The sequence below is a fragment of the Globicephala melas genome, chromosome 8 (assembly GCF_963455315.2).
Source record: "Globicephala melas chromosome 8, mGloMel1.2, whole genome shotgun sequence".
Taxonomy (NCBI): Eukaryota; Metazoa; Chordata; class Mammalia; order Artiodactyla; family Delphinidae; genus Globicephala; species Globicephala melas.
In genome coordinates this window covers 13996767-14021697 of record NC_083321.1, presented here as the reverse complement: position 1 = coordinate 14021697, position 24931 = coordinate 13996767, and the positions used below count along the sequence as shown (strand labels likewise).

Here is a 24931-nt window from a genome sequence, read left to right as displayed (position 1 = left end):
CGCCCCCTCCAGTCCACTGTTCAAGTCACCTACTTCGCTTAAATTATGTTGTTCTATGTATCGGAAACATAATTAGTTATGGCAGAAACAGAAACTTCTCTCCCAAAGGCTTCAGAATCTACTTTACTAAAATATGTTCAAATTTTAAATGAGAATGGTTCCATGAACGGCAACTATTTATTAAACCCAGAAAAGTATTTCATCTTGTATTACGTTGAGCAATCTGTAAGGAATAGAGACTATGATTTTTAAACAGAGTCAGAAAAGCAAACCAGGAGCAAAGACCAAAGACTATGACGGGGTCTACCTCTCTCAAAAGGATTAAGAAAAATAGAGGAAAGAGTGAAAGAAAAACAAAACCCAAAATCAAAAGGTAATTCTATGGAATATTTGTACCATGGACAAATGGCATGGAAAATATACCTTCAGGTAAGCATCAGATACATATTAATCCATTTTCCAAATTAGCAAAGTGCTTCCCCGTTAGTGGCCCCCGCTAAGGTATCTCTTGGGGAAGACTTGTTTACTCTCATATATGCTGTTAATCTGATACAGCCTTTTCTGGAGACTATTTAGAAATAAGTAATAAAAGTTTTTTTTTTAATATTGTAAAAGTTTTTTTATACACTTTGACCAAGAATGGTAGATGGATTATTGCTTTCAACTCTTCATATTCTCTCTGTCATAAAATTATACATTCACACCCTTTGTCATGTAATTTTGCAAGGCTTGGCCACATGGTTTGTTTTGGCTAATGAGACTTGATACCAGCAGAGGCTTAAAACATGTTCTGGTAGTTTGGCTTATTTCTTACACTCTGGTGATAAACCATGATATATGACTATGCCCCAGGTAGTTGCTGCCCCTTCATGATAGGCCTCAGGACAAACACATTTAGAGGAGATCTAACCCAACCTACAGCCTGAGGCAGGCCAACCAACCCACAAACTGAAGTAGATTTGCCTGGCCAAGCCCAGCCTAGATGAGGAGGATCTAGACCCAGTGTGAAAATAAACCCTTAGTGTTGTAACTCAATAAAACACTGGTTTGTTATGCAGAACTGTTATGGCAATAGCTGACCAATACACCCAATAATCTCACACCTGAGAATGTATCCTGGGGCAATTAGAGAGAACAGATTCACATATTTAGGGTGAATTTATCATAGCAACATTTATGAACAACAAAAAACTGAAAACATTCTATCATCAAACAATAGTGTGAATAGTTAAATAAGTTATGATCTAGCCAGACTATTAAATATTTAAAGCTATTAAAAATTATGTTCTTGGGACTTCCCTGGTGGTCCAGGGGGTTAAGACTCCACGCTCCCGATGCAGGGGGGCCCGGGTGCAATCCCTGGTCGGGGAACTAGATCCCGCATGCATGCCACAACTAACAGTTTGCATGCCGCAACTAAGAGCCCGCATGCCGCAACTAAAAGATCCCACATGCCGCAACAAAGATCCCGCGTGCCACAACTAAGACCCAGTGCAGCAAAAATAAATTAATTACTTAAATTAAATAAAACTGAAGAAAAAAAAGAATTACCTTCTTAAAGAACACACAAAAATGTATGATAATGTTCATAATATTTAAGTTTAAAAAGTATAAAAAGCAAGATGCACTGTTTAAAAAATATCTACAAGTAGAGAAAAAGATCAGGTAGATAAAATAATTCTTTTAAGAAGTACAAATGATTTTCTGTGCTAAATATTATTTTATGCTAGATACTATACTTGGAATAAAGAAGTAAATAAGTATGTTCCCTGACTTCTTGAAACAGTCTAGTGAGGAAGACAGATATTAAAAAATAATAATCATATATATGTAATTACAAATTGTGATAAACTATTGTGGTAGAAATTGCTAATTATCCCCAGTATTTATTTCCCCCTTCTTGCTCAGTACTTGCTCACTCAATTTTATTGGCCCATGGCCACCTGGAATGGACTATACTTCCCAGCATTCCCTGCTCCTACTTGGGGCCACGCGACCAAGTTCTGACCAATGGGATGCAATTGGAAGTGAGGCATGCAACTTCCAGTAAACATCCTTAAAAATAAAGGGCTTGCTTTCCCCCTTCTTACCAGATGGAGCAGCTATTTTGGACTACGATGTGGAAGCTTCATGCTGAGAATGGCAGAGCGATAGAATAGGAGGAGCCTGGGTTCCCTGGCACTGTGGAACCACTGTCACCAGCCTTATTACACCTACAGAGCTTTCACATGAGACAGATAAAATTCTACCTTGTTTAAGTCATTTTCATTTTGGGTTTTCAGTCATCCACAGCCGAACCTAATCCTAAATGGCACAGCTATGAAGGAAAGATGAAGGGTTCAATGAGAGATTATAATAGAAACTGTTGGTTTTGACAGGAGCAAGGGGTTTCAGGGATAGGTCCTCTGAGGAAGTAACTTTTAAGTTGCAACCTACCTAATGCCTGGCCAGGAGAGCACCAGGTGAAGGGAGGTGGGGTGGCAAACCCCTCAAGGCGGGGGAAATCAAAGATGAAACTACTATGGCCTAAGCCTGAATCTCAGTAGGAATAAGCAACAAACTGGGATGTTAAGATTGCTTCTACAATGAATGAATGAGAATGAAAGCAGAGCACTAAAGCAAGTAAGTGCATTGGCTCCAATATTAGAATATCCATTATGACAAGCAAAAGACCACATACACATGTCAAAAATGAGAGGGGAAGGGTGCAGAATGAGAACAAATGCTATTAAAGAAATTAACAGTTGCTTCTACACTTCAGTACTATTAGTGTTTAAAATAGTTGGATTCTCTGATTAGAGTGGTTCATAAACCATAAGGAGAATGTCATTAGATTTTTAAATGCTAATCCTCCCTGGAAAAGACAAGAATTTGGTGTTAAAATTTTTTTTTAATAATTGTTTCTTGTCTATTTCTGATTATAAAAAGGAAGCGTATTTGTTGTGGAGAATGTAGCAAATATACATAAGACTATAAAGAAAAAATAAACTACCTGTAAATCATCACTTCGCAACAACATTTTATAATGACGCTGTTTTTATACGCTTATATGCCTACATACATATATACACACAACACACAAAAATGGAATTGTAATGCATATGAAGTTGCATATGCTTTTTCATTTAATTTACCACAAGTGCATTCCTATGTCATTAAAACATTTTTGAAACCATGATTTTTAATGGCTATATAACATATAATTTATTTAGCTAATCAAGTCTGGGTTAAAACTGTCAACCACAAGGACTTCCCTGGTGGTCCAGTGGCTAAGACTCCATGCTCCCAATGCAGGGGGCCTGGGTTCGAGCCCTGGTCAGGGAACTAGATCCCACTAGCCACAACTAAAGATCCTGCATGCCGCAACTAGGACCTGACGCAGCCAAATAAATAAATATATAAATATACTTTTAATGTTTAGAAAAAAACCTGTCAGCCACAGAGTAAAGCCCTGTGGGTCAAGAAGATGACTTCAAAAACTGCCATGGGGAGCTTCTGTTCAGAAATCTCAAATTATAGGTTGAAGCACTGGAACTATCTAACAAGAATTCATTGAAATTCACTGAGTTTTAGCCATGAAGGATGCTTAATAAAGACTATATTTTCCGAAATGGAGTGCACCATTTTGTAGTTAGTCTTGAGGAAGAAACAGAATAAGTATCAAAGACTGAGGTAGCAATAACAAATAAGAACTAATAAGTGCCTACTGTTAGAATCGGTGACTATCTGCAATGTTTTATTTTTTAATAAAGCATAAGAGAACGTATGCTTTTATTATTTCTATAATTTTTAAAGTGGATTTGGAACAATGATTATAGAAAAATGCATATAGAAAAAGAACAGAAACAAATATGACAAAGGGTTAATAGCTGTTAATTCTTGAATATGACATTCTTTGAACTTTTCTGTATTTAAATTTTTTCTCATAACCAAAAACTTAATATTAAATTATTAGTCATGCGAGTAAGGTAATTCAGATTTCAGTTATTAAAGCAGGAGGAAAATCAGTAAGTTTTGCCAGAGGCTAAGTAGATCTTTTGAGAAGGAAAAACAAAAAGCTGGGTATACAGCATTGGGAGTTTGTTCTAAAATAAAACTATTTTAAACAAAATTATCAGTGTTTCATGTTGGAAATAGGTCTGAGGAAGGACAAGCTTTTGAATTTTATAGCTGTGCTTCCTTCAAGTACTATCCTACCTAAAAATGATACATATTCTGTTCTATCAAAAAGGTTGTTTCAACAGTTAAGCAAATACTTTAAAAACTGCCAAGACTGCATTTTAGTTTCTGACACTAGCTTTCTTTACTTTGTATACCTAAGATTTTCCTGATGCTACACGCATTTTTTAAAATTCTAGGTTCTAAAATCCAAACTTAGTTCAGATGACAGAGTTTGCCACTTGATGAAACGTCTTACTAAACATAAATGGTTGCAATGTTCTATTAAGTGAGGTACCTAGCAGAAAAAACATTAAAGAATAAAAAGTTACAGAAATAAACCAAATCTTTACATCAGTTCTCATAAAAATTTCAAATAAATGTACGTTTTTTACAATTGCCCCATTTTCCCCAAATGTAGCCTTAGATTGTCTTAACTTTGTGATAACATCCCCTATCCCCTACTCCACTAATCAGTTCTCACCTTCTTTCCCTGCTAGAACACGTGAATTTTTCAGCAAAAGTGACTCATTCGTTGGCATCTTGTCAAACTAACCCTGAAATTTTAAGGAGGCTCAGTGCTAACAGAATTTTAAAGCTAGAACATTTTCACTAACACACATCATTTTGACTTTAGAGAAATGAATCACTTTCAGAGCCAAATACGTCTAACAAACTCTGTTTATATTTTTCCTTACAAATTGTTCTCCACCATGTTACCTCCTCCCAATTTTAGTTTGGCAATTCCATAATCTAAAATACCTCTTATTTCTGAAGAAGGCAAGATGGGGGAATGCAGAAGCATTAGAATAGGAGAGGGAAGAAAAAAGCAATTGTTCACTAAGCTTGGAAAAAGATTCTATTCTGAAACATTAATGATTCGTATCTATTCCACATAGTTCTCAAAATTTATTTCTCCCCTTAGTTAAATGAAAACACAATACAATACATAATATAAACACAATCAGGAATCTCCAGGAATAAATTACTCTCATTGCTATTATTTCACTAAATAAAAGTTTTAAAAAAAACACAAAAATCAATAACTGAGAACTATATAGCTAAAAATCTTCAATAAGATATCACTAGTATGAACTATCAATTGCAAATCACCTCATCATTTTGGTTCACACATTCATCTACTCCAAAACCACCCCTTTTAACCAGAGGGAGAGTGGTAGGGAAGGAACAAGAAAACAAATGCTTTGTCAGATTACCACAGACATTTACTTATAGCTCTATCAATTGTCACACTCCACCTGGTGGCAGGAGCTGCCTGAATTGGCGAAGTGGAGGTCATTATACAAGAAATTCCAAAGAACACTTTCCAGATGTCCCTGGGAAAAAAATCAAGATGTTCTTTTTCTGTCCTACATAGAATATATCTAACAAGGCTCCACCAAAGTTTTTTCACATAATAGTAGGTCAATATCTAACAAAGATTAACATAAAGGAATGACAATAATCAGAATGGGAGATCTACACTTAGAGCAATCTACTTACAACCACTCCACGTTAAGTTCAATGTCATCTCAAGCCTTTGAAACAGGTAACAAGGCACATCCAGCAACTCTAAGATTCTCTATCACATAGCCACTAACTTTCTCTGCCCCTATCCTCTATGGGTAAACTATAGAGTTTAATTAACACAGTTAACAGCAGCCTGCCACCCTGCTTTTAGATATTTGCCAGTAACATATACCCATGGGGTACTCTAGAGACTGACTTCAACCAAAAATAAAAATAGATAAACAGATCTCAAACAAAATTAAAACTGAGTCTGGCTGCCCACACTTATTTTCACACATGAGGAAAAATAGCAGTTCTCCTAGAAGCCTCGAGCAGACATATCTTTAGAACACAATGTTAAAAATATGCCCCCCCTCCTTTTTCCCCTACCTGTTTCTCACTCAAAGCTGTGATTTTGGCTTGAAGTTCATGAAGCTGTTTCTTTAAATCAGCATTCTGATTGGAAAGAAAAAATATCTGTGAGGAAGATATTTCATTTGTTAACAGAAGAGTAGCAAGATGACTTTATGCAAACTGTATTACAAATGATGAAGCAATCTTAAGCATTTAGCCAATCATATTTGTCATGCATTAAACTGTAGTCATATTACCACCACCCAGTGCATAGATCCTAAATGTAGGTTGCTAACACTACAACAGGGGTAAGCTCCTTTGCAACTGCAAGAAGTTTTATATTTCAGCGTTTTGTACTGTAATACTACTCCTTTCTACTAAAATAGTTATTCTTCATAAGAAGTAACAGTTGACAGAAAACCTAAAGCTCCACTAATCAGTTGTAAGTATGAACACACTGCATGCTTAACGGCATTATCAGTAAAAAAAAAAAAAAAAGGTTTTTCTCTGCTTGCCCTCTCCCTTATTTAGTAGAGTACATTTGTTATTTTAGCCTAGATTTGAAAAGCTGTCAGTGCTGCAACTGCCTTAAACACTACATCATTCAAATTAACATACTGACTACCAGGGCAACTTCTCAGTTCTAAAATGTTAGGAATCAGAAAAGAATACTATTTTAAATGAGATACACTGAGCGTGCTTGTCTTTTACTCACATGAGAGAAAAATCCAAAATTAAAGTTTTCAAAAGCTTAATGTAACAGGATCACTAGCAGATTGGATACCACCCCAATGAGAGACTACTTTTCCTTCGTCCTTTCACATGCAATTCTTTCAATTCATCCTGCCAGGTCTTCTGACAGGGTCGGGGCATACATCCTCCCCTTCACGTTTACTCCATGTGGTCTTTTTTGTGACAGCATGTGAAATAAGACCTCTCTAATGAGATCACCCATAAGACTGTCCAGCAACTTACTGCCCCCTCAGATTCTTCACATTAAGACTGCTCTGTTACATGACTGCCAGCTATATCAGAAATGCTGAAGTTTTCTAACAATATTTCAGTTGCTGATAACATAGGTTACCATATTAAATATAAAAGAATCTATTCATCTAAGGTCTACTGACTCTTGGTTCCCTAAACCTAATTTAAATTATAATATATATTAAAAAAATTAAAATGGAGAAGCTTCTCAAAGAAGTTGGACTGTCAAACAGGAGTTAAGTGGATATCACTGCCAGCTCTCAGAATCAAAGGTTTGTGTTAAAAACACAATAGTTAAGCCACTGGGGGCTAACTTCGTAGAAATGAATATTATTTCCCACTTCTAAAAATCAATCTGCCTCAGTACCATTCTTTAATCCGAGAAGCTTTTTTACTTAACTTTACAATGAGGCATGTATGGTATGTTTAACAAGCTAAAAAAAAAAAAGTGTGTGTGTACATATACAAATATACAGATACACACACACACCCCCCACCATCAATGGGTCTAGGTAGGTGTTCTGCGAACAGATTATGAGTAAACAAATGCAAGGGAGAAATCCTGAGACTGTCTGAATAAATACTCTCCACACTTATGACCCACTGTCTAATTGCTGCAAAAGACACTGCCTGAACAATAAATATACTAATTAAAGACAAGATAAATTTTTAGGAAGATTTCTCTTCAGGGATACAAAATAAAATGCCTGAGCCAAAAACCCCTATGAGACTTTAAAGAAAAGGTAACACCTGATGAATTACTATATAAGGTTCTTTAAAACCCTCTCTAAGGGCTCTTTCAAAAATGAAATTTTTAAAAATGCTTTAAAAAAATTATTCTAAAATTCTATTCTGAACATAGTGAGATTAAGTACTTAAATGTTCTATACTATAAACTATGAGAAAATAAAAATGGTTCTGGGCCATATTCAATAATTCTGAGATTATAGAAAGCCTTGCAAACCCTGATTTTGAGTAAGTGGGCTTGTGGAAATGAAATTTAAGCTATATGAAGAGTATTAACTCTCAATTCTTTTCCCTAAAATATTCAAAGCAACTAACATAAAATACAACCAAAATAACAGTAACAAAGATGAAATAATAGCTATATTATAATAGAATGACTGGAGCTTTCTTAATTCTTATAACATGAAGACCAATGTACTAAAAAAAATTGCTGTTACAGATGAGATAATTTCTAAAACCTAAGTATTGCCTGTATTTTAATATTTTATGGTCACTTTATTTTAAATTATTTTTATTTAAAAATTAAATGAATAAAAGTAGTATTTTACCTGTGGATCCTGCTTCATTTGAGCAACCAGTTTCTGATAATAAAAAGAGAAAAAGAGCCATCAGTCTTACATATGAACTCACTATGGCCAATCAGGCTCAGCCCCCAAAATCTAGAGTTTTAAGCCCACACAAAAAAATGAGCAATACCACAATCAGAACAGACCAAAAGCTTTTGTGATCCATATAAAAAGTTAATGAAACACTCCTCTTAATAATAAAAAAAAAAAATCAAACTATCGCTTTATATTTGAAACGAAGAGCTTCCTGCCTTTAAACAAATCTGGAGATGGGCTGGGGGAGGGGAGCTTTTAAAAGACAATTTAAATAAGCTGAACGCTCCAAAAGCCAAACGTCCCTTTAAAAGGTTGTCATTGTCCAGAGTCCCAAGTAAGTCCTGGAAAGAAGGTGCTGCCACACAAAAACAGGCCTGTGTGTATACAGCAAACAGATTTGGCGAGTCTGTGGGTTTGGTTCACAGAAGGAGCCTAGTGTCAGATGTGTCTCTGCCACTGTCCTCTCTGTGGGGGGAGGGGGGATGTACTCAGTGGAGCAGTGATGCTCAGTATTTGAGAGTAAGGAAGCGAAGGAACAGTAATGCGAAATTCTACCTACCTGGGTTCCTGTGGGAAGGAGAGTATTACCAGAATACTGAATGAGAAAGACCTTTACTAGGGAACACATAAGTCCAAAAAATGAAAAACAAAGAAAAATGGATGTCAACTGACGTAACCCAACTTCCAAAAGCATCACTGCCCAAAGGTAACAATAACCAGGGACGGAAGAATTTGAAGCATAAAGGAATATCAGAAGGCTGAGTCCTAAAAGTATCTAGGAATAAGCTGTTCTCCAAGTGAATTTTTCACATAGCTGAAAAATCTGTCCCTCTCTTTGGGTGACAAGACACTTTTGAAGTTTTTAGTCATAGGGACTTCCCTGGTAGTCCAGTGGTTAAGAATCCGCCTTCCAATGCAGGGGACATGGGTTCGATCCCTGGTCGGGGAACTAAGATCCCACAAGCTGCGGGGCAACTAAGCCTGCACACCGCACTATTGAACCCGTGCACTCTGGAGCCCACAGGCCACAACTAGAGAAGCCCGCATGCCGCGATGAAGAACCCACACACCACAACGAAGACCCAGCACAGTCATAAATAAATAAATAATAGTTTTTAGTCGTAAAATAAAACCTTTCTAAAATATATTATATACTTATCTGCCTTATTAAATAGAAAAAAAGCAGCATTTAATGACACTTAGAGGCATGATTACCTCAATATACTATTCTGCAAACAATACAAAAAGGTCCTTACAATAAAGGCCCCAAACTGCTGTGTTCTAAAGAGTTCTTGTGCCTGCATTTGAGTTTTTCAGTCTACTCCTTACTGCCAAGCAGTCAGCTAGCAAATCTTGCTACTATTACTATGCCTCCCTCTAAGAGCCCCTGAACCCCAATTCCAATTTGCTACTTCTGAGCTGCTTTGTGATACACTCAGTGAAGTAATTCTAAGATGAGTGAATAGCCTAAGAAATCCCCCTTGAGTAAAATGTATAATCTTGTGTGACTTCTAACATTTATTCTAGCTTGTCAAAAACCTCACTTCAGGTGCTAAGGTATACATTTTGGATAGCTGAGACTGCCAACCATGTGACCTCCAAATACACAAGGTATATGTTACTACAGTCTACTTCATATATGACAGTGGTAACTCTTCTATATCCTGGTCTTAATCTACAAAATAGTAATAACACACATTCCAAGAACTCACGGAAACAGAAACATAAGATTTTATACATATACATTTTTACTAATGCAGCCTAAAGGCTAGCCACATTCTTCAATGAAAAAAGTCCTTCATTTTCCTTTCTGCTTTTGCCACCAGGGAGTGGAGTACTATACTAAAGTTACCTTTTTAAAGCTGAAAAAGGTTTTCCTCCACGACACTGAAATTTAAAAACTGATAACCAAAGTAAGTCTCTGCCTCTGGAGGAAATAAATAAGCCAACTTTTCTACCTATAATCAAGCAAGCTGCATTTCAGACCATTAGAGGCAGGACAGAACAAGCTGGGCAACTTAACTAGACCATCCAAATCCCTAGTGACTTTAAGTGACGTTGTGTGTTATCAAACTGAAGTTACTTTCTATTGTAAGAACGCAGCAATTTTTCATGAGAGTATAGTTTAAGCCAAGGGCTGGCAAACTACAGCCCACAGGCACCCTGCCTTTGTAAATTAAGTTTTACTGGGACACAGTCACACCCATCCATTTATACATTGTCTATGGCTGCCCTGTGTGTACAGCAGCAGAGCAGAGTTGTTGTGACAGAGACCATAAATGATGCCCACAGTATAAAATACTTCACCCTCTGGCCCTTTGCAAAAAGTCTGCTAACCTCTGCTTTGTACTATTCTCTGTTCCATGTAGAGTAAAAATACTCCAAAAGTTTAAAAAATCTGCATAAGAATAATCAAAAAGGCAATTTCCCAAAAAAGATGAGATGCCCATCACAGGCCATTATTATGTAAACATTCATTCAATAACAACCACGTGTACGTCACTACTTTTTAAATCATCTCGGTCCATAAAGAACAAAAGTATACTTCTACCACAGCAACACCAGGTAGTTTCAGGACATACCTTCTATACAGTAAGCTCATTTTCAGCCCTAGTTTCCCTAAGTGGAAATGATGAAGGGGTGGCTTCTGCCCCAATATTTAGTCAAATGTACAATCTGACTTTGGCCTCAGCCTAATAGCCAGTGCTTACTTTGATGTCATTTCTGGCATCCCTGAACTTGTCATGATCAGTGATCATGTAGGTTACCATGTATCCAATCAGAATAACAGCATCAGATTTACAAGCAAGGCATGTCACTTGGATTTACTGTTAAAACTTTTTTTTTTTTGGCCACACTGCGCAGCATGCGGGATCTTAGTTCACTGACTAGGGATCAAACCCGTGCCCCCTGCAGTGGAAATGTGGAGTCTTAGCCACTGGACCACCCAGGAAGTCCCTACTATTAATACTTAAACTTTTTTTAATAGGAAAGGATTCTAAATATAACTGAAGTGAAATATCTTACATACTTTATATGTTAAAAGACTATCAACCAACACTGATAAACGTAAATAAATGTTTATTACCATACAAACAAAATGCTATATAATAATTAAGGATGAATATAAAAGCTATTAATTTTATGCTAAGAAAATAGTTAAATATACAGGAAAATAATGTGAATATTGAGAGTGATAACTTTAGGAAGAATATTATATCCCTTTTGAGTCAATAAATGTAATTTTAAAATTTAAGTTAGATTTTTAAACAATAACATTAAATTTTTTCATAATTATAATTTTTATAAAATTGGTATGCTTGAATTAAAAATATGAAACAAAAGTAATATTTAAGAACTCTAATTTTTAGTAATTTAGCTCAATTTAGATCATGAGTCTTCCAAGAAAAGTCTTATTTTGACTTGTTCACGTCTTGTGAGGATGAACTAAAAGCAGAATATTAACTTTGCCATCTCAAAATTTCTTGAGAAGGAGGAGTATGTCCCAAAATCACATATGAGTAAAAACTTCAGTATACATGGTAGTCAATTTAAATATGTCTTGTTATTTAAAATATGCAAGTTAACACAGGGAACTATATTCAATATCCTATGATAAACCATAATGAAAGAGAATACGAAAAAGAATGTGTATATATATATATATATATGCATAACTGAATCACTTTGATGTACAGCAGAAATTCACACAACATTGTAAATCAACTATACTTCAAAAAAGTAAATTTAGAAAAATAAATAAAATATGCAAGTTAAGTCACACGAACAAATTCCCTCAGATGAACCAAAAAACAGATAAAAAAGAGTTTTGTTTTTTTTTAACACCTTCGCTATATGGAAAAGAATATTTTTAGTTCTTTTGTCTGGAAGAGAAGTCAGGAATATTTTATTAAAGTTCTCAAAAATATTACCAATGAGTTTGTTGAGTACTAATAAAAGGCAAATAACATGACTCTTGGACAAGTGACTGAAAAACGATTAAACGCTCTACTAAAAATCAAGAGATAGCCTGTTTACTAATTCAGCCATTACTAATAACATGATGCGGGAGAAGCCATGAATGCAACATACCTGGTGAACCTGAATTTCCACTTTAAGAGCCTCCTGTAGAGTCTGCAACTCCATCCTCTACCTTCTCCACTTTTTCTTATGTCTGCTAATTCTATAGTTTCTTCAGCCTCTGTTTAAAATAACAAACTCCTCTTCTTACTGCAGCTGTAGAGATCATAAAATGTTTTGGATCATTATGTTGGGTATAAAGGAAATATACATTAGATAAAATAAATTACACTAGTCGAAATATTTCGTCGACTAAACACAGGGCAAAAACTTTCCCCAAACAGATTTCTTTCCAAAATGAGTAGTTTTTTCTGAATTGGCACCAAAACTTTCTGGGTTTTATTCTCTGAGCATTCCTCTAGAAAACACTTCAAATAAGTAAGAAATGAAAAAAAAAATGTGTTTAATCTGGTCATGAAAACAGCTAAGCACTTACTAGGCGCTCAGCACCACGCTAGATACTACTTTCTGAGGATACAGAGCTGAACAAGACCTCTTCTGTCCTGGATGCGTTGGGAGTCTAGAGGGGGAGAGGACAACCATCCAGGACATGCTGTTCTTAGAAAGAGACACATAACAACATGATCATACATTTTTAACCATCACACAGAGTGAACTGGAGAGTTCAGGATCTCTCAGAGGTTAAAGAAGGCCAGAGTACTCTCACAATTTGGATGGCCTCTCACTCTATTTAAAAAATAAAGCAACTCAAAACAGGGGCAATTCTGGTATAATTTAAAGGTTTACATTTAACAAATTAATACTTAACACATTGCAATGAACTCTGCTTTCCACAAAGTTATGACAGAGATGTTAAAAAATAAATATCGTGCACAACAAATGATGTAGGTCTAGCAATAGAACAGACTTTTCCAGCTATACAATGAACACCATCTTCTTTTCAAGCCTGCCGGTGCATCTCTTTGGCTGCATGTATAAATGCAGGTGGAGACAATGTCAAAAGTCTAGATTTGCGAATGTGAACCTTCCTATTCTGCTCTGCTCATCACTACTGCAAATTAAATTAACTCAATGGCTAATTTTTCTTTTCATTTTTTTTTCTTTTTTCTTGAACGTGGCCTTAGACATGATTTTAGGTACTGTCCCTGAAGCAAAAGTTTACTTGAATAAATTTAAACTTTACTTCTTTCTCCTTTCTTCCTTGTACCTATAAAACTTGTAGTTAGAGAAGCTTTCCAGCATTCTTACAAACTGAGGAAGGGAACAATCAGGAAGTTAGAAGAACTGTTACTCCTTATGCCAATTCAATGAGACTCATAATCTTTATACTTTCTAAAAATTATTTATCTATGGATAAATTCCTAAGTTTTCTTAAAAATTCTTTAAAACCTGATTTAACAGAGTTATAGTGAAATCATTAACTTCAGGCTGTAATCGTGTGAATATTAATCTTCATTATATTTGTTTAATCTCACTAGGCTTAAAACATCATTGGCAATCTCTCCCCTAGGGCTTGTATACTATGTTATGTAATATCAAAATGCTCTAACCTTTTTTTAAAAAAATAATAAATTTCAAAAGTGTAAAATTCCTTCAAACTTGTATCTGTGGAGGCTAGAAAAGCCTCCGCATTATTATGGTACAATGATATTGTCAATCAAAAATTTTCATAGACGTAGTATGTTTAGGGGAGATAATTTGGAAAGTGTGATTTTGATGAACAAACCCAGGTTTTTCAGATATTTATTACCTTAAAAAATCTTTTGAACTACATAAATATCAGAATCATTAAGTTACTGATTTAGACCAAGGCTTTTGTTGTCATGTAAGTTTATTCTATACACTAAAGCAAATGTTAAAAAACTATACAGTCACTGTAATTTTAAATATTAAAGTAATCTCCCTACTCAAATTCCTGACTTACGTATGCATTAGAGTTCTTCCTGAAAACAGTACTTAAATTAGTTTTAAGGCTATCAGAAAATGTGTCCAAAAATGATTCCTTATAATTTTTGTCAAATTAAGTATCACCTTGAAGGGTATTTTCAACAACAGAAAGGTCATATTTTATTTTACTGGTAGCAACATATAATATCAAAGCTGAACTCAACTCATAAACCCTGGAAACAAACAGCAGGTTAAAAACATGGAGAACTTAACAATATACACAAAAAAGGGTTAACATAATTTGTACAGTTACAGAGTGCTTACAAATTAACTACAAATTAATTTTTTTAAGTTATGAAAAAGCAACTCACAGAAGAAGAAATAAGAATGACCAACATGAAAAACATCTATTTTCAAGAGAGTCATAGAAATGTAAATTTAAGAAGACACATTTTTGTCAATCAAACTGACAAAGATTTGTAAAAACAGTGATACTCTGAGCTGTCTAGAGTTTAGGTCAGGTGGCACTTTCATAATTTGCTATTAGTTATCTCTGAGCAGTAGCACTCAGGGTTATTTACTTTCTTCTTTTCAGAGTATCAATATTTTCCATGGAAAATACGTACTTATTTTTAAATAACAAAAAATTAACTTAGAATTGCTAGATAAAACATCAGAAAATTTTATACTGATGAAACAAAATGTTCAGGAAAAGAACAAGTAAAACCAGGGTTTAACCGGGAGGCTCCAAATGTCAAAGAGTGCCTCACAGGATAAGAAGCCTGCAACTCAAGTTATTGAGGAGGTGACAGCTTTTACTTCCTTCATCAGATTGTTGTCTGCTTATTAGAGACACACAAAGGCACAAAATTTTATTTGGCAAGGACAGTAAATGCCAATTACTCATTTTATTTCAAGATAAAACTGAAGGGTTAAAAAAGGTAGTGACTTAGTATAAAAAAACTTATGAAGGATTAGAAGATTCATTTGATATCTTTCTTCTTCATAAAAGTCTCTTTCTGAATAGCAGTTTTAAGAGACTGGTTTCTGCCTAAAGGAACAAGTTGTATACATATATATTCATAGCCTACAAAAACAAGGCAAGCACATGTTGAATCCTTTTAAAAAATATTTGGGGGCTTAGACAACTCATGCAGCCACCACGTGATGACCATTTGGAGGCAGTTTATAGCATTATAAAGAAGGTATTATTTGCTAAATTTATAAAAAGATGATTTAACATATTTCGACCAATTCTAGTAAGTTATAAATATCAGCTGCTGCAACATAAATATGAACAGACTCCTAAAGCAGTTTATTGAGGTACAATGCCTTTCACCACCCATCAGCTCTAAATACTATCACCAGAGAAGACAAGTGCCGAACACAAAATACCAACGTTCGTTATATTGAAAACTGTACAAACGAATGGGACACCTAATAACCTCCCAGCTTGAAATAACAAAAACCCCCAAACATAAATAAAAACTCCACAAACCTAACAAACAAAATAATCAAATCCCACTAAAAAAAGGCAGATGTAATGTCTAGAAAGAACATTCACTGTCTCAGAAAAAAACAAAAAAAAAACCTGATTCCACTCACTGTGCAACCACTCTCAACTTTAGGTTTGTTTGCTTATAAATCAGGAAAATGGAAACGGTATCACCTATTTCATAAAATTGCTATGAGGTTTAAATTAGGTGAAGTTATATGAAAAGCCCTTTGTAAACTGTAAAATTCTATGCTATTCTTAACATACTTAATTTAACTCTTATTCATACACAAACTTTTATATCAACTTCTCAACAAAGCATATTGCTGGAAAGGCTGTAGGCTTTCTTATTTTCAAATTCTCTAAGAAAGGGGCTTCTAACTATTTTATCTGGTTACAGTTCTGCTTGGAGATATGTGACCTCTAGGTCTTTCATTATGATTCTAATAATGTAGTAATGCTCTAATTCTGAATTTATTACCAAAAATCACTGCTCTGTTCCTGAATTGATATAAAGCTTTTTCCAATCAAAACAACTCACCAACCAAGTTTCTTTTTTTTTAATTCTTCCTTTCTTCCTCCCTCCTTCCCTCCCTCCCTCCCTCTCTCTCTCTCTTTCTCTGCGTCCGGTCTTAGTTGCAGAATGCAGATTTTCGTTGAGTCATGTGGGATCTTTCACTGCGACACGTGGGCTTCTCTCTAGTTGTGGTGCGCAGGCTCCAGAGCACATGGGCGCTGTAGTTTTCGGCATGCAGGCTCTCTCACTGAGGCGCGCAAGCTCGGTAGTTGTGGCGCACGGGCTTAGTTGCCCCGCGGCATATGGGATCTTTAGTTTCCCAACCAGGGATCCAAACTTCGTCCCCAGCACTGGAAGGCGGATTCTTTACCACTGGACCACCAGGGAAGTCCCCAACCAAGTTTCTTTAACTAACAATAAGTCTGTAATACATTGTACCCCCAGACTGAATTCCTTAAAAATGAACAACTCAGTGTTCTCTATACCATATATCTACTTGGTGTAAGACCCCACTTTTGATCTATACTCTCAAAATTGTGTTTAGAGTAGGTTTAATTAAGTTTTTAAAATATGAAAAAGTAGAAAGCCTTGACAGATCTATGTATCCTTACTTGACAGATGCCTAATACTAAAACATCAGGTTTCAGTTTGTACTAAATACTTACTGCTTACTATGTATCTAATGTGCTAGGAGATAAAATGTATCTTTAGCTTTTAACTAGTGCTAAAAATGATCACAAACGCCAAAAATAAAAACAATATTTTAATAGCTCTTATTGAAAACTCACATTTACTAACTTGAATCAATAAAATGACATTAAAAAACAATGTAACGTTTTTCTTATTTTCACGGTGATATTTCTTTGGTGACACTCTACAGATCAACAGAAAACACTGCTGCACAAAGAGCTTGATTTTAGAGGTCACCCTCTGAATCTGGCAAGGTTACTATGCTCAAATCCTGTTATTACAGGTGTTGACAAAAGTCACCTCAGCTAGTAAGACTGATGTTTCCTAACCATTGAAATAAATTTATATGCGCGCACACACACACACACACACACACACACACAATTAGGTTTATGGTATCTGAATGTATGGATGTCTTTGGGTATAAAATATGTATCTTTCTTTTCTCTGGTTTTTTTGGGGGCAAGGGGGCCAGGTCCTCACTAAAGAAAAGGAACACCTACACAAGTCATACCATTCCAACACAAGGGTGTGGTATTTTCAGTCGAGTCAGGGTTTCCCCACAGCACCCTCTCCTACACAGGTCTGCTGCAGTGTCCTGCCCCTCTCCCTACCACCAGTGTTCACTCTAACATACAGGTTCTACATCAGCTTCCTGGGCCCAGGCCTGGTAGGCACACATACACTCTTCTAGTTCTCGCCTTTCTTTACAGAAATCAAGCATGTGTACTAAAATCTTCCCAACCATACCCAACAATAAGAAAGATGAAGTATATTTAAAAAGTCACAGAAATTCAAAATGAAGGAGCCTGAAGAGTAGTATAGAAGCATAGTGACAATGAGGTCGAGATTTTAGAAATGGCTGCCACATTTACCAGAATGCTATTTAATGATTAAAAAATAGTCCAGACAAGCCTGGCCAGAATCATATATATAATGACTACACAAAGGATAACATAAGAGGGTGTGGTGGTCTTAGTATAACCAATAAGTACTTAAGAGAAGTGGAAGTTATGGGAGAGAGATTTCAGATCAGTGTAAGGAAGAGCTAAGGATTAGAGCTGTACAAAAAAGGAATGGGTTACCTTATGAGGTAGTGGGCTCCCTGTCAATAGAAGTATTCAAGAATGCTGCATATCATATCCCCCTCTTGGAGATTCACAATGCACATTAGCATATTAAAGGTTCTGAGAAGTCCTGCAGTAAAGAAACCTGTTTAACTTTGTTTAAAGCAGCATTTTCCAAATTATTTGACCACAGAACATTTTCCCCACCCCCGCCCCACCCCAATAATATTAATTTCTGTGGAACTAGAGTTCCTCGGAATACATTACAGAAAATATGAGCTACAGTTTTTTTTAATGTAGTGTTCAGTATGTAACCAAATAACAATATGCCAGGGACATAAGAGGAGAAATTGCCACACCTGGTAAAAGGCTGAAAGAGAAGGCCCTTAACGTCCCTTCTTCTTTAAGAATCTACGATTCCATCGCATCTCGGAGTAAAGGGCTGTAGGGTCTTGATTATTTATTTTAAGTGGTTCCATGAGAGAAAGGCAAGTAGAATAAAATGGTAGTAAAATGTAAGATTAACCGGTTCAAATGCCTCCCTTTCACGTTCAAAGCCCAATCCCCAAAAGGTTAAGAGATACCTCAAGGACCATAATTATGAAAAGAAGCTTTAACCAAATATCTACTCCACCCACTAAATTAATTACTATGAGAGAGAATTAAAACAAAAAAAAAGAGTAGTCTTGCATTAGGGGACTACCCTATTCCAGTTATCTTGTTTGAATTTAATTTTTTAATCATAATACATGCTCTCCAAATAAGATTAATATTTGTTTGGTCTTTAGACACTGGACTGCCCTGTGTAATCTGAATTAGACATTCAAAGAAATGATTAAGTGTGATGATTTATAAGCTGTTAAAGTAGACATTAAAGTTGATACTAGGAAAAAAATGTGTTTGCCTCTATGCCCCACACTGCTACATTTCTCTCTTTTTTTTCCTCTTCAAGAATTATACAAAACAACACACACTGAAAATGCAATATCAGACATGAAGCCAACTCAACATTAAATTTAGTAATATACATGCTTAAGAGTCCCAAATTTCAAAGTCAAGGTTCCCATAGTTACATTAACCTAGCCATTTTGCACATATACTAAGGCCATCAAATTTAACGCATATTAAGTAATACAAAACACAATGGGAACCTTAACGTTTGAATTTCCTGATTTTTTAATTTTTAGCCCTAACCACTGCATTAAGGACATTTTTTGCAAAGGGGACCGTTACATTTTAAGAGGTTACTGAATGCAGGAACATGCATGCCTAGCAGTATTATTAGAAACACAAATGCTTTTGAGATTTGGCTACGTGAAATTAGACAAAAATTCACTTTCACTCAGTACAAACAGCAAAGCCTCATTCTCATTTCTGGGAGAGAGCTTTTTTTGCAAAAAAAAAAAAAAAAAAAAGTCACTGAACATTTGAATTATTATCCAACTAGCATCAGGCACACTATGGCTGCCTGAAGAAAGCACTTACCAATTTTGGGGAAACTGGCTCTCCTTCAGCTCTCTTGCTCCCTACAACAGAAGAAGGGGAAAATGGAATTAGACTACAAACACAGATTTATGACATGTCATCAAAAGCTGATTTTTAACAGCAACAACAAAAAAAACCACACACACACAAAAATGTCCAAAGTTTTAAAACCAAAAGAAAGAGATAGGTAGTTTTTACAACAAGGAAAGAATTCAAGGGCAGTTAGATCTCTTTTTCCAGTTTTTTTCACTTTTCCACAGCTTTTTCAAGACAAGAAAAACTAAGCAGTTGACGGCTTCCCTTTCCTAAGAGACAGAGAAATGAAATGCACCTCATCTAAGTAACACAGAAATACAACCCTCATCCCCAACAAATGAACTTTCACTGTTTGCTGCTCTATGTTACAAATTAGGCTAACATCACTGGCCCTTAGTTTGGTCTACTTAAAAGGCCTTTTTTTCAATTAATCTTGAAATGGATTTGTTTTATATAAGGCTTAAAATTCACAGCATTTTATATGTATAGTCATAATTTAATTTTTCATTCACAATCTTAAAGTTTCACCACCTGAAACTGTAAACCACATAACACAAAAGTGACTTTCCCTATGCCACACAGTTAATCAGTGATTGAGCCAGAAAGAAAATCAAGGTTTAGGGATCTCAATCCAATGCTCAGTGATGCTTTTATCAACTGTGTGTTGTTTTTTTTTTAAGATTAACTATACTCCATTAAGTTAATTTCAAGGTCATGTCAGGCTATATTGTTTATTTATTTTTAACTCTTCCTTGCCCCAAACTTCTTTTTTAGTTAAAAAAAAAAAATTTTAGGAAGCAAATATTAAAACTTTTCCCTTAGTATTAAAGTATTAAATTATTTAAACTCCACATACCATGTTCCAAACCTGAATCATCTTTATGCTTTAAACACAGTACATTTGTTGACTTATGTTACTCCAATAGGTATAATGTAAATTCTCATTTCCTTAAGGGATATTTCAAAAAATCTTCATGTCATCCAAATTATAAATTTTTATTTAATCATGTACAGTCATACCAAACACACAGTAAAATAATTTTAAAGGGCCCCGATTCATGCAGTTAACATTCATTTCCAAAAGAAATCCAATTTGCTGTTTTATCCTGCCTTTCTTTTAGCAGCAGCACTTTTTAAAGTTCTAAAGTCCATATAAATGGCAATTTTAATCACCAAGATTAGAATGACTCCCAACCAAAAGAAAAATGATGCAAAAATCTGTAGAATGATGTGGTTATTAACAAGTGGGTTCTTGGGAATTCCCTGGTGGTCTAATGGTTAGGATTCCATGCTTCCACTGCAGGGGGCACAGGTTCAATCCCTGGTCGGGGAACTAAGATCCCACAAGCCGCACGGTGCAGCCGAAACAAACAAACAAACAAAAACGTGAAGTAAATGCTCAGTAAATATTTGTTAAATGAATGAATTCACTGAGTGGACTCTTAACTCTCTGTTGCAGGCTTATTTTCCCTATTAGGCATTTCTTATTAGCTCTTTCATGCTGGGGATAATTATGCATCGATCTCCCACACCATTATTTGTTAAATGAATGACTTTGGATAAAAACAGTTGATTAGGAAGTAAAATACTGTCATTTTAAAATATAATGAAAAGACAGATAAATTGGATCAAATTAAAATTAAGAACTTCTGTTCACCCAAAAAAACCCTTACGAGAATGAAAAAGCAATCCACAGAACTGGAGATTATAACTGCAATACATATAACAACAATGGCTTATACCCAGAATATATAAAATATGTTGAAACTCAAAATGATCAGGGTGGGGTTAGGATTTTAACTTTTACTCATATGGCATTTGAGAAAGTATCGTCAAATAAACTCTTCTGAAAATCATATTCAGTAAAAAGGGACAATGGATGCACCTTAGCTCTGGGGCATTTTCTCCAAAAATAAACAGCAGAGTCAATCCCTAATTGACAAGGAATTTTGCCATGATATCATGAAACTACTCATAAAACTGCTTGCAGGGACTGCAGAAATCACATTGGAAATCAAAGCCCGAGAGGTTAACTGACTTCCCGGAAGGTTACACAGCTAGCTGGTAGTAAAGCTGGAGAGAAATCTACAGATCCTGAGATTCCTTTGACTGAACTGGCCTTTCCACTAGACCTCACTTCCTCTTAAACAGCTGTAGCAGTTACTCTCCTAAGAAATAAACTACAATAAATGCTGACCAAATACTTTTGGGAAAATCTTCGTATAAAGTTTTAAAGAAAAATCACATAAGTAAACTATCTAGGGCAGGTTTTAAAACCTGAGATCCTTTATGCCTAAGGGATCCCCGTGAATAGGCTTCAGAGGGGTTTGCCAACTCCGTGATACTATATGCTAAATTTTGAATGTATGAGAATTCTGGGAAGAGGACCCACAACTTAAATAAGATTCGCAGAGGTTCAGATACCCAGAAAAGAGTAAATTATTTTTAGACTGGTGATTCTTAAACACTGTGCATCAGAACTACCAAAGTGTTCCTTCTAAAGACTGATTATTGACTACCGTTGGGATAGTGATTTAAAAAATATATATATATATTTTATTTCTGTAATTTAATAAAAATGAGTTAGCAGCAAAAAAAGATTTACATATAAATTTGTACTTTTTACACTATCCATATGCAAAATATATAAGACTGAAATACAAGTTTGATTTCCTCATGTTAAGCTGATTCAAAGTCCACTTAATTTGTTTCTCATATTTCACACTTGCAGCTAAGGTAGTTCAAATTTTTTGCCTTATTTGCTTATTAAATTTTTAAAATATAGACTTGTTCTTGAAAAATACATTCAAAACACATAAATTGGAGTAAATGAAATTATTTTTGCTTTTAGAGAGGAATACCATCTTGCTAACATAACTTCATGTGATTTTTTGCAAACTGAAGATTGTTCACCTCCTCTCCAGAACTTCACAAGTAGCTGCTTTAATCAGAGCTGGTAAAGAAATGAATCATTCAAATTTCTGATGTGGTTGTAAAATTTAAAATATCAATAAATCAAAAGTGATTAATAACTACTTTGTAAGTACCTTTTGTAAAACATCTAAAACCTTTGTGTATAAAGACTATACATTAAACAATAAACAAATTTTGCAGAGAAAAAGTTCAACACTAGATCATGTTTTAAATTAGGCTAAAATCCACCCCATTACAAATTTTGAACAATTAAGTTTATAGTCTGTGCTCAATCATAAATTTTGATAAGGGACTAGAATAGCACAGATAATTGTCATTCAAAGACACTTTAAAATGTCACCGTACGCAGAAGATTCAATCTCTTCTACTACACCAAGTTGATACACTAATTTTATATACAGTAAATTTTACTGCTTTTTATCTGCCTTTCCTAATTCTAACAGAATATAGTAAGTTTGAAATAAATTTAAAGGCAAAAAATGCTCAGAAGAAAAAGCAGAATCCTGCTAAATGAGATTTAGTCCTTTAGGCCTCAGTATCATAATCATCCCTCTTGCCCCCATCCCTCTTAACCTTACCCTCTCATGGGCATCACTCTAGCACTTCTCCCCTCACTCTCAAGAAGCATCAATTTTTCCCTCATTACTGGATCATTTTGTTTCCTTTGTCTAAAAAAAAAGCCTCCCGTGACTCCATATACTTCTCTAGTAATTGTCCCATATCTACACTCCCATTTATAGCAAAACTCCCTGAAACAGTTAACCAAAGTCACTGTCCCTAGTTCCTCTCCTCTCATTCTCTACTGCACCCACTCCATTAGGGTTTTTGCCTCCTTCAATTTTGTTAAGATCACCAGTGACCCCCCCTGTTGGTAAACTCAACAGTAAAGTCTCAGCCCTCATTTCTCTGTTCGAACAGTATTATTTCACCCAGTTGACCATTCTTCCTTCCTGAAATCCTTTCTTCTCTTGACTCCCAGGACACCACTCACCCTCAATTTTTTTCCTAATCTCTCTAGCCACTCTTCTGGGTTTCCTTCGCTAGTTCTTTCTCATCTCTCAAGACCTCAAAATGCTGAAGTGCCCCAAGGCTCGGTTCTTGGAACTCTTCCCATTGGGTAATCTCACGTAGTCTCATAGCTATATAAAAGGATCTGTACTGGGGACTCCCAAATTTGTACCTAGCCCAGACCTTTCCCCTGATTTCCAAACTCATATATCAAACTGCCCGTTCAACACCTGTCAAATTGGCTCCTCAAGCTCAGCAAGTCCAAAACTAAACTCTTGACTGCCTGTCCCCCAACCTCCTCCGCAGAGTCATCCTCATTTCAAAAAATGGCAACTCTATCCCTTCAGGCCAAAACCTTAAAGTCATCATCGACTCCTCTCTTTCCCACACTGTACATCCAATCCTGTAACTGACCATCTTGCCTCTGCCTTCAAAATACATGGACTTTGACCACTTGTCTCAAATATACTTCCACTTCCTTGGTCCAAGTCACCATCATCTTTCACCTGCATTACTGCAACAGCCTCCTAACTGGCCTCCCCACTACCACCTTTGTCCCCCAGAGTCTATTCTGTCAGTAGCCAGAGTGACCATTTTAAAATCCAAGACAGAGCTAGTTACTCCTCTGCTCAAAATCCTCTAATGGCTTCCCATGACACTTAGAGAAAAAGCAGAAGTCTTTTACAATGGCCCACAAGGCTCTAAGTGATTTGGGCCTCTGTTACTCTCTCAGACCTCATCTCCTTCCCTCTCCCCATTGCTCAATCTGCTGCAGCCACTGGCCTCTGTTTTGTACTTCTGAAACTCCAAACAAGTTTCCTTCACAGGACTCTTCTGGAACACTCTCTCCCATCAAATATCTTCACAGCTCACTCCCTCAAATGTTTAGGAAATCTATAGCAGTTGCAAGAGTAGAATACTAAAGGACTAAAATATTCATCAGAATTGTTCTCCTCCCCAAACTTTCACTTGGGGGATGCTCTTTCTTATACCAAGAATACCCTTTTTTTTCACCTTTTCTCTGCCTATCCAAATCCCACCCAGTCATTAGGGTCCAGATAAAGACTAATGATTAATGGAGACCTTCCCAACTCCCAGTTCTCCCTTCTTTGAATTCTCAAACTGTTTATCATCTCTCTCATTCATCTTAGAATTTAACCACATATTGTCTCACACTGTTACTTACCTGTCGTATTTCCCTAACTAGACACACACACACAAGTAGAATAGAAATAACGTCTTGCACCAGTAGTTCTCAAACTTAGAATCGGGATAACTCTAAAACTTCAAAAAATATATAGATTCACATGCCCTACCCTTAAAGATTCTGAATTCATTATGTCTGATTTGGAGCCCAGGTATCTATATTTTATTTAAATTTCCCCCAGAAGATTCTGATGGACAGCCAGGATTAGGA

The 24931-nt window shown here is 35.7% G+C and overlaps 1 protein-coding gene across 14 annotated transcripts in view; it reads right to left on the bottom strand.

The window, feature by feature from the left end:
• PHF21A (PHD finger protein 21A) overlaps positions 1-24931 on the bottom strand; it is a 192289-nt gene that overhangs the window by 141898 nt on the left and 25460 nt on the right. For 8 of the 14 annotated variants that reach the window (XM_060303274.1, XM_060303287.1, XM_060303283.1 and 5 more), the window contains exons 2-5: positions 19537-19577; positions 12447-12590; positions 8301-8333; positions 6058-6123 (exon numbers count right to left, since the gene is read on the bottom strand). In XM_060303274.1, coding sequence (XP_060159257.1) covers positions 6058-6123; positions 8301-8333; positions 12447-12500 — 153 coding nt within the window. In that variant the 5' untranslated portion in view covers positions 12501-12590; positions 19537-19577. Of the gene's footprint in view, positions 1-6057; positions 6124-8300; positions 8334-12446; positions 12591-18069; positions 18182-18410; positions 18503-19536; positions 19578-24931 lie in introns of all 14 variants that reach the window. The other 6 variants (XM_060303276.1, XM_060303278.1, XM_060303281.1 and 3 more) reach the window with 2 other exon arrangements.